This window comes from Myiozetetes cayanensis, unplaced genomic scaffold, assembly GCF_022539395.1.
Source record: "Myiozetetes cayanensis isolate MyiCay16 unplaced genomic scaffold, myiCay2020 scf17, whole genome shotgun sequence".
Taxonomy (NCBI): domain Eukaryota; kingdom Metazoa; phylum Chordata; class Aves; order Passeriformes; family Tyrannidae; genus Myiozetetes; species Myiozetetes cayanensis.
In genome coordinates, this window is record NW_026087378.1 from 6,489,146 (window position 1) to 6,501,045 (window position 11,900).

The following is an 11,900-nucleotide window of genomic DNA, read 5'->3' on the forward strand; positions in this document are numbered from 1 at the left end:
GAGAGCCGCCAGAGCCCTGGGTGCCGTGCCCAAACTCCCCTGTGAGGAGATCGGCGTTTCCGAAGCGCGGACCGGACGGGTCGGGCCCGGCCCCTGCGCGCCCCCGCCCCGCGCGCTCCCGCGGTGACGCGGCGGCCGCGGGTTGGTGCGGGCTGTGCGGGCGGGGCCGCTCCGCTCCCTCAGAGCCCGGCCATGGCGTACCCCGGCCTCGCCGTGCCCATCATCGTCATGAGCGTGTTCTGGGGGGTGGTCGGCGGCGTCCTGCCCTGGCTCGTCCCCAAGGGCCCGAACCGCGGGTGAGTGAGCGGGGCGCGGCGGGCCCGGCCCGTCCGGCCCCTCGGGAGCGGGGGGAGGCCCCGGCGGAGCTTTCCCCGCAGCCCCGCGGGCTCCCCCGCAGTGTTGGCGCAGCGCGGGCGGGCCCGGGGCCGTGACCGGAGGGGCCGCAGCCGAGCGGTGCCCCCGCAACCCCACACGGGTTTGGGTTTTCCCCCGGGGCCCTGGCGCGGGTCGCCCAGAGAAGCTGTGGCTGCCCCATCCCTGGAAGTGCCCAAGGCCGGGTTGGAGCAGCCTGGTCTCGTGGAAGGTGTCCCTGCCCGTGGCCGGGGGTTGGAGTGAGGTGATCTTAAGGATCCCTTCCGACCCAAACCCTTTGGTGAAACCTCTGCAGACACAGCGCCCTGTGTCAAGGAGGTTCGTTGTTAGTCAGGTGGCATTTGAGCAATAACTTCCTCTTTCCTTCCTTACTTGACCTTTCCTAACTTACTCCACCATCCTCTGGTTTCACGCTGGAAAAGTTGCTGTAGGAGGTCTCCGTTCTGTCCTAAATGTGTGCTGGTGCCCTTGAAGCTGAGGACAGCAGTGGGGCATCTAAGCAGAGGGTTTTCCTGCAGTGGTTGTGGCTGCTCAGATTAAAAAGCAGACAAGTTTTTGTCTTTCTCTTTTCTCTAGGAGATAATGACTTCTTAACCTCTTCCTCTCTCTGACACCCCCTCTGCTCCACAGGTACCAACTGTCTTTTCTCTCAGTTGTTTATCTAAGCCCAGAGGAATATTCCTCAGGCTCTGATATTTACTGCCTCTGCTTTTAAGCCTTTTATGCCTGGAAAGTTGTCTGTCCTCAGGAATACCTTGGAAATATGTTTTCCAGGCATGAAAGTCTGTGAAATATGTGGGTCATGAACATGTGTTGTATCATTATTCCAAAGTGTGATTATTTAAAAAGTGTGAATAGAGCACTTCTGTGTTCTGTTTCTACAGTAATACCTTGTAGTCTGTTCACTTCCCATCTTCTTAAAAAAATTATTGCAAAGCCTGTTTCTGGATAGGATTGCTCTTTCTCTAGCAAAAGAAGTTAGTGTGAACTTTACATGACCTAAGAATTCCCACTGCCTAGGTTAAAACTCCCAAACAAAGGCTCTGGGACTCCTTGGGAAGGTTCCAGGCTGTGTTGGCTTTGCAGCATTCATTTGAAAGTTGACAAAGTGGATGTGTATTGATGAAAAATATTGAAGTTACTGCGTCACAAAGGGGTTGGAAGATATTGCCCTACCATAAGATTTTGTTACTCAGTTGGGGGAGGAAATAGATAGAGGGAAATTCTTTTTTCTGACTTAAAAAGAAAAAAAAGTCTTCCACTTTGCCATGAGCTGCAGAGATCACTGTTAGAAAACCTCATTTCCTTTCTTCCCATTTCAAAGCCATCTGTGTGTGTAGCTGCAGTTTTACCGTTTTCAGTTGCAAGAGCTTGGTTCTTCCTTCTTTTCTGCTTCACTGTGCTTTCTGACACAGTTCTCTTTCAGCAGGAAAGGGAAATCTTACACTACAGATCATGTCACGTGGCTTTGACATTTTATTTTGTATTCAATTTGTAAAGCCCTCATTTCTTCTAGAAAATTAAAAGTTATAATTTGACACTGAAATTTTCTATAAATAAACTTCTGCAAATGTAGAAAGTGTTTATTGTGTACAGTAACATCCAGTTTCAGTGATTTACTGTGCTGGCAGCCTTGGCTGTGAAATGGAGCACGGACACTGCATCAGATTTTGCTCCTCCTCACAGTGATTTTTGTTAAATACAGCTGTAAATTTCTGTTTCCAGAGCTGTGTCAGTCTTTTTGCAGAGTCTGTGCTGTGCCTCTGTAGTTTACTCAGCTGGAAGAAGTCAGAACACTCATGTTGAGTCATCCTTCATATGATCAAAGTTAAACTTGTTCTTGTTTGCTGGGATTATTTTTCCCGATGTATCTTGTGGTCAGTGACAACATGACACCTGATCAGCTGTTTCTCTCCTTCTTCTTTGCAGTGTTATCAACACAATGCTGGTGACATGTGCTGTTTGCTGCTACCTGTTGTAAGTATAAATAATGTCTTGCCTCCTGACCAAGGCCCAGTTCTGATGGGATCAAAGATTCCTTTTTTTACGGCCTCAGAACCTTCAGGAAGAAGCTTTTTGAATGTGTCGCAGAGATTTAGACGCACGGTGTTCTTTGACAGCTCTTAGAATTCCTAGTTCTGAAGACCTCCAAAGTGCCAAAGAAAACATTTTCCCATTGGAAAACACTGAATTACAATGAACCTGAATTCCTTTTGTTGTCCTCTGACACATAACTGTGAACTGTCGATATTCCTCCTCTCCAGTTCACTGCCTCATTTGCTCACATGTATAATGGCAGTTGCTCAATTCTAGGATTTTTCTGATTCACAGACTGGGTTTTTTTGCCTTTTTCCTTCCTTATACCTTACGCTGATTTCTGAGGTGTTACTAATTCAAACGTACTGAAGAGTTTTGCCCTTAGTTTGGTTGAATTTATTCTGGAAATCTGGTAGAGCGGTGGGTGGAAAAACTTCTGCGTGGGGTTTTTTATAGTGATACTTTGATATATTAAGACCATTTCTGTTTAAATGCACAGCATATTTGGAGGGTGCCTCTTTTCTGTAGGAGAGTTAGTAGCAATAACAAAGTGACTTGCTGAGAGCTCCTCATATCATGTTATTTATCAGGAGGCAAGCCAGCTGTAGCTGGAGTCTGCAAGAGAAAGTGTGCTTGTTCTTTTCTCTCTCTTTTTTTTTTTTTTAAGACTTTAGAGACTTAGTTTGTAGAAGAAAATGCTATGCAGAAATAACTTGGAAAGAATTTGTTATGGAGAGTGAATTGGTGTAAGTCTGGTTCAATCTTGTAACAAAGATCATTATTTAGAGTCCCATTTGAACCTGAGTAGTATTTGTACTTTCCTGAACTATTGAGGCATTTTTTATGCTACTCAAAGCAGCTTAATATGAATATTTAGAGAAATGCATTTGGAATCTCAAGACTTATTCTGAACTGGCAGCCAAATGTGATATTATCTGTTGGCATGTTCCAGGAGAGGCCTGTTTGGTTCTGTGTTGGGTTCAAGCTTATACAGGTTCGGTTTAGTCTAATATTGTGATATTCAGGTTTTATACAGGTGAGGTATTTTAAAACTTTATTTCTTTATTTGGAGTACTTGACAGGTAAAGTCTTAAGAAATCATTCTATTGGTTAACTGTAAAAGTCCAGCAGACTTTGTTCTGTGTTTTATATCCCTGGCAGTTTTTAAGCTAAAGTTTTGCTCAGTGGACATAGAAACTTGAGAAGAGTTTTGCAGTGCAAACAGCTTGAATTTGGGATTGAAATCTGGGAGTCTCAGTGCTATGAAGGTCTCCATGCCTGCACATAAAGTATGAAGCAGCCCAGCCTCACAGTAGGTCCCAAAGGCTTGGCTAAGAAAGGGCAGCTTTTTGGTCATTTTTACTTGGTTACTGCATTTGGGTTACAGTAATTTGGGTTGTGTTTTTTTCTTAGGGGGAGGGTTGAGCTTTGTTTGAGTTTTAAGTTCTCACTTGTTTTTTTCCTACAGAAATAATGTCCCACTCTTCTAAAATCCTTGAAGCTTAGGGTTTGTTTGTCTGTATTGTATGAAGAAGGGCAGTTTCCTTGAAGCAGAGGCTATGTGGCATCTGCAGCATCCTCTGGATTATGATGTGGAATATGTTTGTTGTAGGATTTCTTAACTTTTGACTGAATGCTGTGAACTCAGCATTCACTTGTAACTTCAGTGGATTTCACACCTAAACAGATCCATTACAAGTCATTATCATGTTTTATAATCTGTTCTTGCATGTCCAGTAAGGGGGTTTGTTGGTAATTTTGTAGGCTCCAACTTGTTTTCTAAATTCCCTTTGGCTTTCTCCAGTTGTATCTTGGAAAAAGAGAAGCAGCAAAAAATTAGGATGTTTTAAGACTTCAGTAGTTGTACCCAACCACATAAATGACATTTGTAGTGTCTGCTTGCCAGAATGCAACAAAAAGCAGATTTTTCTTCTCATGTTCCAAGATAGAACTTGCCTCATCCCACAGTCTTTTTTTTTTTTTTTCTCATTTATTCCATGTAAAATAGAACAGCCCTTGTTGAAAAGGACCTTGAAAGATCATCTGGTCCAACCTTTCTTTCCTCAACCATATGGAAGTTTGTTGTTTCTGTGTCCTCTTCCTTTTTGGGGGAGGAGGCACTGAAAACATTTCAGACCTTAATTTTGGTGACTAAAGAAAGACACTGATTTTTCATACCAGTCTTGAAGGAAGCCCAGAGAATGGCTTCTGAGGATTCTTTGTTGAATAATTCTTGTTGTCCCAGGTATGGTCTTCTGCATTTGTGTGTCCTTAGCAGGTGGCTGGTGCTATTGTCTACTTCTCTGTAGAGTTTAGAACTCTGCTGGATCTACTTTCATGTTCTCTGAGTTACCTTTCCAGTTGAAAGTAGGAAAAAAACAATTTTCTGTCCTCCTTAAACACCACTGGATTGTCAAATTGATTTTCATCAAACCAAATTCGTCCTAGCAGAATTTCAAGTCAATCACATTTCAACTCAAAGCTGTTTATTCCGTGTTTAGATTTAACAGTAGTAATTTTGAATAACCATATTGATTACATGGTGTTCACTTGGTTGTTCTGTGGAAGATATTTGCATGGGTAAGTGCCTACTTTGTGTACAGATCCTGTACCCAACAGCCTTCTGAAGGAGAATATACAGCCCTCAGGAACCTCATAAAATACAAGGCAAAGTCTTACTGCTGCAGAAATTATAGGTTACACCATATTGTGAGGTACTGTCAAAGTCTAAATCTTCTTTGCTGTTTACAAAGCAGTTCCTGAACAGTACCATGATGTCCTAACAGAGGGCAGGGTGCTTGGAAAATGGTATTGTTTGCTACTGATGCTAAGAGGATTAAAATACGGATACCCAAGCTGACATTTAAACAGAGATAGCAGGACCTTAATTTGCAACACGAGCACAGACAGATGGCAGTTATGGTGGAAAGACCTTTTAAAAAATCTTTCTGGTACAACAGAAGGGACTTTAATTTCCTTGTCTGAGCTGGGTAATTAACAGTAACTGTTCTAAGTGGGATCTGGTAGAATTTAAGGGCTTGTGGGTGGCTCGAATGCCGTACCTGCTTTTAGCAGCTCCAGAACATTGCCCGTTGGATACAGAGGTTTGTCTTACTCTGAATGCTGCAGGGTTTTTTGTGTTGTCATGATGGACTATTGTATAAAGCAGCATAGCTTAAGCAAAACATGGGAAAAGCTTTTCCATGACTTACCTTGAATGCAAGGGAGTCGTAGAATAACTACTGTTTTAAATTACCAGGCCCTCACAGAGCAGGAGAAGGAATGTAACTATGGCCCTAATGCCACCGTGGCTCAGAGCTCGGGTATCCAGCATGGCCCCAACAAATGCCTTTTGAAAAATGCACGGTGCTTTTCCTAAAGCCTGGTTACATAGGGTGATATTCTGAATGTGTTCCCAGCTCATTTAATTCACAGCCATGCTGGGCCTGAACTTGGGAAGCAGCGAGAGGTGAGAGATTGGTGCGTGGAGTTCCTTCCTGCTGTACCGTGAGAAAGAATAATGTGCTTTAACAGGCTTTTAGTGTTCCTACCCTCCTCCCACTTGTGTTACTTCAGGATGCTGAAGGCAGATGGCACAGTGCTCTGGCACCTTTCGATCTCCCTGTTGTATCTGAAAATTAACCCGCACAAAATAAATTCCGTGATAATTTTAAGAGCTAATTTGCTTTTCCCTTAAGTAGATTTAACACAACGATTAGCATGGTCTCAAAGCACATTGTCACTGCTTTGGACAGCAAAGTAAAAACGTGTCAACCTAAAGGTTGTTGGCTGCTCTCAGAGGTGTCTTGCTGATGTTTTAATTCCGCAGAAGAGCCTGCTGTGTATTCCAAGGCTCATGTGACTGATGGGCTGCTGCAGGATCAGCCTCTTGTTTTAACTGGAGTTCCACTCTCTGCAAAACTGAAAGGGGCATTGCAAATAAATATTTGTAAATTGTAAGAGGATTGATGTGTTTTCTTTAAGCCTGACCCACATCTTTTGCCCGTGGCTGTTCCAGGCGTTTTGCAGCCGACCTGCACTTGGTTTGCTGGTCAGAGCATCAAGGTTTGTGTGGAATTTTCCATGACTGCCTAAGCACTCTGATACATTTGTGGCAGCTCCCATTACAAAGCTGCTCTGCTTTTTCTCCTCCTTACAAAGCATTCTAGAAATAGCAGACAGATGAGCCAGTGTGTTCACTAAATGTGTTTATATAGTTAGTATTTAACATAGATTTAAATCCATGGAAGCATCCATTGCTTTCTCTGACTCTTGTAAAATTTACAAAGCAAATATATCTTTTAACAGTGGAATATTTATTTCTGTTTAGCTTTCCTGGATATTTTCCACAAACTACATTCCTCTTGTTCTCAGTTCTGGCTGTGGCTTCTGCAGTGTTAGTTTGTGCTCTGCTCCGATGACAAGGCTGCTCTGCTCAGGGTCTGGGGTTTGTTGTTGTATTGGGTTTGTTCTTGTGGGATAATTTTTTGTCCTTTTATTTGTGTGTATTCCTATAGCATTGTACCCTTTTGCTTCAGGTCCCATGTTCCTTTACCTCTGGGCTGGGTTTAAATTCAGTTTTGTTCAGTCTCTGGAAATACACCATTTTCTGCAAGGGCAGGTTGTCATGCAGTGAAAAGCAAATGAGAGAGAGGATGTTTCTCAGAGGTTTTTGTTTAAAGGATTCTTCAAAGGCACTGAGGAAAGTCTGTCTCTTTTATGTTTCTATCTTCTGAGCCCACTAATACCTGAGTTTCTGTATCTAAAAACATTTCCCTATCAAAGGCAAAGTACGAGGGAAATGCTGTCAGGTGGTTTTGTGTTGCTTTAAATTGAACAGGACAATTATTTCAGTTGCAGAAAGATTTGGTGGCATAACTTCATTGCCTGTGTCTGGTCCTTGTGCATGAACTTGAGTAGAGTTTTCATCTGTTACTACATCTTCTTGAAAGTGGTCTTTTCTTCTCTGCCAGTCCTTGTGCTTTGGTCAAGCCTTTCCTTTACCATAAGGTTTGTATTTTGGCTGATGTTTTCTCTGTTGGGCTGGGGGGTTGTCTTGCAGTTGGCTGATTGCAATTCTGGCTCAACTCAACCCTCTCTTTGGGCCGCAGTTAAGCAATGAAACAATCTGGTATCTTAAATATCACTGGCCTTAAGGATGTCTGTCCTCCTCTGCAATTAACTGAGTAGGTGAGTATGATCAGATTTATTCATATATTTGGTATGTTAAAGCTTCAGGAGAAATTGAATGGTGGTCTAAGCAGTGTGGTCAGAACTGCTGTGGCTGTTTTGCAGGAGAAATCTGTCCCTCTATAGGCTGCAACAAAACATGTTTTGGATGTTAATCTTGACTGGATTCGTGAAAAGCTTGGACTGAATTCTTGACAGTTATTTTTCTTTCTATCCTGTCATGTAGCGCTCAGGGGTTTGTAAGGAGAACAAAACATTTCATCTAAAAACAAACAAAAAATTGGGCTGGGGTGTTTTTTAATAGCTAGCATAAGTGGATTTCCTAATCTTGAACAATTGTTAAACCTCTCCTCAAGCCTACTACCATTTCATCTAAGACCTGTCCTGATTTCCAAGGCAACCTACAGTTGCCCTCATTCATCTGGGAAGTTGGAGCGAGAACAGTGATTAGAGTGTTCTTTATCTCCTGTCAATATATAGCTCTAACCCTGAGCTCACAGCTGGATGGCTTATTATGTTTTTAATGACAGCCTGCGTGCAACTTTAATCCCAGGTGAGCCTGGTGGTTGATATCTGGGCTGTGCTGCTGGAATGTGGTTGTTGCCGTTCCTGGGCTTTCTGATAGGGCTAGCAAAAATAAAGTGTTGTTCTGAAAGTACCTTGATGCTGTTGGGTTTCTCCAGAATGGCAGCATTTGGAGTTGAAGGTTCAAATGAAGGAAATGTGGAAACAAGCACAAACAAGTTTAGTTTGTATGCTTGTAACTGAATAATCAGACACGCTAAGTTTTTTACTTGGGTTGTCGGGGGTTTTTTGTCCTTTCAGGTTTAACTCCCTGGCTGGTATTGCTTCTGTTCCCAGAAATCCAGCACTGCAGACAGTGAGAGTTGATGTTATAGCTCAGTTAAATACTGTCTGTAAAGTGTCCTGGACATTTACGCTGAAGCAAAGCTCCTCTGTTTCAAAGAAAGCTTTGTGAGAACCGTGTTGTTGTCAGACTGGGGGCACGTGAATGTGTCTGTAGCTTCTTTTAAGCACCAAGCAGAGTCTAAAGGTAGAGTTGGCCCTGCTTCAAGTCGAGGCCTGTAATTAGCTAAGTCAGTCAAGCAGAATTTCCTAGGAGCAATTTCACTGTTCGGGTGTTAACATATAATTAGTGAGCTAAAACAGAGAACAGTGTATTTTGGTAATGGGCATACAGATCCCTGAGTCCCATAGGATGATTCAGTGTGCCTGGGATCTTGAAATGTGGTTATCTGGACAAGTGGATGCCTTGGAAATAAAAATTTGGCTTCATGTTGTGTTGAAACCAGCAAGGACAGCCTGGAGGTGAGATACAACTCTTCAGTGCCTGCTGAAAGAGTCGGGCCTTTCCCCCTCCAGGATTTTCCAGAGAACTGAAGTTAAATTAGTGCCAAGGAAGAGAGGGAAGTAGTATGTTCAAACATGGCCAAAGAGTTTGTGAGGAACTGTCATTTTTAAACCTATTAATGGAATATGAGACCTGCACAGCACGTGCTGCCGTGTTACATGACGTAGTTTGTTTTAACCTTTGGTGCATCTGATTTCATTGGCTTAATTTTGGTGTAAGGTTCTTGTTTCTGTGAAGAAGAATGGTTTAAAAAAGTAAAAGCATATAATAATCTCAAATATATGTTCTTTTTTGCTTGAAATGTGCTGTCACAGGATACACCACTTTACATAGTCTTGTTTGAATTCCTCCCATAGTGTTGAGGCAGATGCTCCGTGTGGAATTTGGCTAGACAGGAGCTGTGAATTAGATTCCATCTGATAAGAGTTTGAATATATCCTGTAATACTGCACAGATTCCCATAAATACAGCAACCAGTTAATTTTGGCTTTTAAGATGTGCTTTTCCAGCATTAAAGGTAGACGTACTATATTTTTTTCTGTCTTCTGTTTCTTTCACTTGAGGTTTGGATGGATTAGTATGGATAATGCAAAGAAAATGAAGTACTAACTCCCAAAGTCGAGAGATCTTATTTAAAAACAGGGATGGTCTAAGCAAAGCCATTTTATTTTACCAACTGAGCAAACTGAAAACGCTCCAGTGAGCTCTGGTGGGAAGTTCTACATATGCTGACCTGATTGATCCATGCCAAATTACACAGGTTTGGTCTATGTTTTCAGTCAGTCTCCCTCCAATTCAAGGGATGATTATATAGCAGTCATTTCATATATCCCCAAGTTAATGGCTTGGATGGCAGCACATAAAGAGCACGCACAGCTCTGTATCCGTGGTAAATACGGGCTGTGGACTCTTCCAAACAATGTGGTCCAATGCTGCCTCCTGTCCTTAACTTGGGCAATTCATAGTCTGTGTTCTCAGAACAGGAACTGTCTTCCTGCAAGTGCAGGAATGGCTGTCATCCACATCACTGAATGCTGTTACAGCAGTGAAAACATTCTGAGGAAATAGTTGTTCTACCAGCTTATAATGTAACTAAAACTACTTGCAGTAACTCCAGAAATGAAACTGCCAAGAAAACATCCTCATAGATGAATTGTCTGCAGTTCTTGACCATTTCTCAGTGCGTCTGTGGAATGGAAATAGGTGTGGTTAACAACCAGGTCTTCAGTTGGTAAACTGTCTCCATGGAAAGGAATAATGAAGTTGCCTCTTGCTTTGCAGGTAAAGAAGAGATTTCCTCCAGATGAAAAACTCCACTGACCCAAAGATGCCCTTTACATAGCTGGTTGGATACCAAGCCTGCAGTAATGCCTTAACCTTTCTATTGTGCTTCAAGGGGCTTGTTCAAAGCCCTGTACTTTTCCTACCTTACCATTTAACAGTGTGCCTAATGCAATTTATACTCCTCTTTGGTACTGTCGATTTTTGACTCTTAACTCCAGAAGTGGTGAAAATTTCTAAAGTTTTTACGGGTCATTGAGTGATTTCCTGTTCATTTCCCTCACTCTTTAGGAACACTTTATATTTCTTGCAGGTCTTAGCTTGTCTGTCATTGTGCTGTTCACCCCTGTTCTGTTTGCACTTGACGAAAATGTGTGCAATAAACTGTATGAGGAGAGGAGAAACAGAGGTGCCACAAGCTGATGGCATTTTCGTTTTTTCAAATGAGTTGTATTGCTGAGAAATTTGGTCTTAAATTTCTCACACCTGGAAATAAAACTAATCCTCTGCTTTATACAAAATGTTCTTGTGCCATGTTTAACTGTTACAATGTGCCTTTCTGTGGGTTTAATAAGTAGTTGGGGTTGAGCTGAGGAAACTTAGGTGATAGGGTGGGAATGGATCGAGTGCTTCCTTACCTGCTTCTATCATGTCCAGATAAATTGCAATTATTCCCTGCTGTGTTTCATTGTTATACTCAAGGACATAATGGAGTGGTCCTTTTTCTTTTCCTTTTTTCCTCTTGGATAGCCCCATTAACTTGTTCCGTGGGATAGAGCTCATTACTCTGCAAGAAATTCCAAGATCCTGACATGTAACTTACAGTGATCAAAAAATGAACAGTGTGAATGTCAAAAGAAGGAAGAATGTGCCCTTTATTACCAATAAACATAGCAACTGTTGGGACTGGAATAGTGAATTTTTTGCTACGTTACCTTCTACTGAGAGCCGTGTTTTACCATGCAAGACATCGTACACCATCATGTTCTACAGTCTGTAGCAAATAGCTCCTAAGAAAATTGAAACCAAATGATCTTAGAAAACATTAAGTGGTTGTTTGGATTTTTAAGTGTGTGAAGAATAAGATACGATGACATTGTATGAGGAGGGTGAGAGAAATACTTCAAGACGTCATTGACAAATCTGAATGTGCAACAGATTTAAAAGTACGTTGATCTGCTTGTCAAATTTACCCTCAAGTGAGATATCCAAAAAGAAAACACTCCATAACAAACAGTGCTGTTAGTGTATTGTATTACCACTTTCTTTAACAGCCTTTCTATTTTAGGTCCTAAGCTATCACTTGCTGTAGAAGAGAGAACTAAAACAAAATTCCCATGGTGTGTCTCACTGTTGGTGAATTTAAGGGAAAGAGCTATTCCAAGCCTGGACAAAAAAGCTATAGAGCAATTTTCACTTCAGCTACCCAGAAAGAAATTCCCCTTTTTCAGAGTGATTAATATTTCCTCTGAAGAAATGTCAGGTAGTGGCACGACTGAAGAAGCTGAAAAAACACTGTTTTATCTCTGTTCTGCTGAATGCTGTGTGACCTACTGTCTGCATCGTGGTTGTGAGTGGTGTCCATGTGTGCCAGGAATTAACAGTGCTTCGGATAATTCCTTTTCTTTTTGCATGACTGCAGGAAATT

The 11,900-nt window shown here is 42.2% G+C and overlaps 1 protein-coding gene and 1 long non-coding RNA gene across 5 annotated transcripts in view; one reads left to right on the plus strand and one right to left on the minus strand.

Annotated features, from left to right (window-relative positions):
• LOC126638554 (uncharacterized) overlaps positions 1–11,900 on the minus strand; it is a 1,011,613-nt gene that overhangs the window by 555,104 nt on the left and 444,609 nt on the right. The gene's annotated exons all lie outside the window — the stretch shown is intronic.
• On the plus strand, positions 152–11,158 carry ATP6V0E1 (ATPase H+ transporting V0 subunit e1). Its single transcript, XM_050312521.1, has 4 exons — positions 152–296; positions 2,302–2,349; positions 7,472–7,599; positions 10,253–11,158. The coding sequence occupies exons 1-3, from the start codon at positions 193–195 to the stop codon at positions 7,563–7,565; spliced, it is 246 nt and encodes an 81-aa protein (XP_050168478.1). The 5' UTR covers positions 152–192; the 3' UTR covers positions 7,566–7,599; positions 10,253–11,158.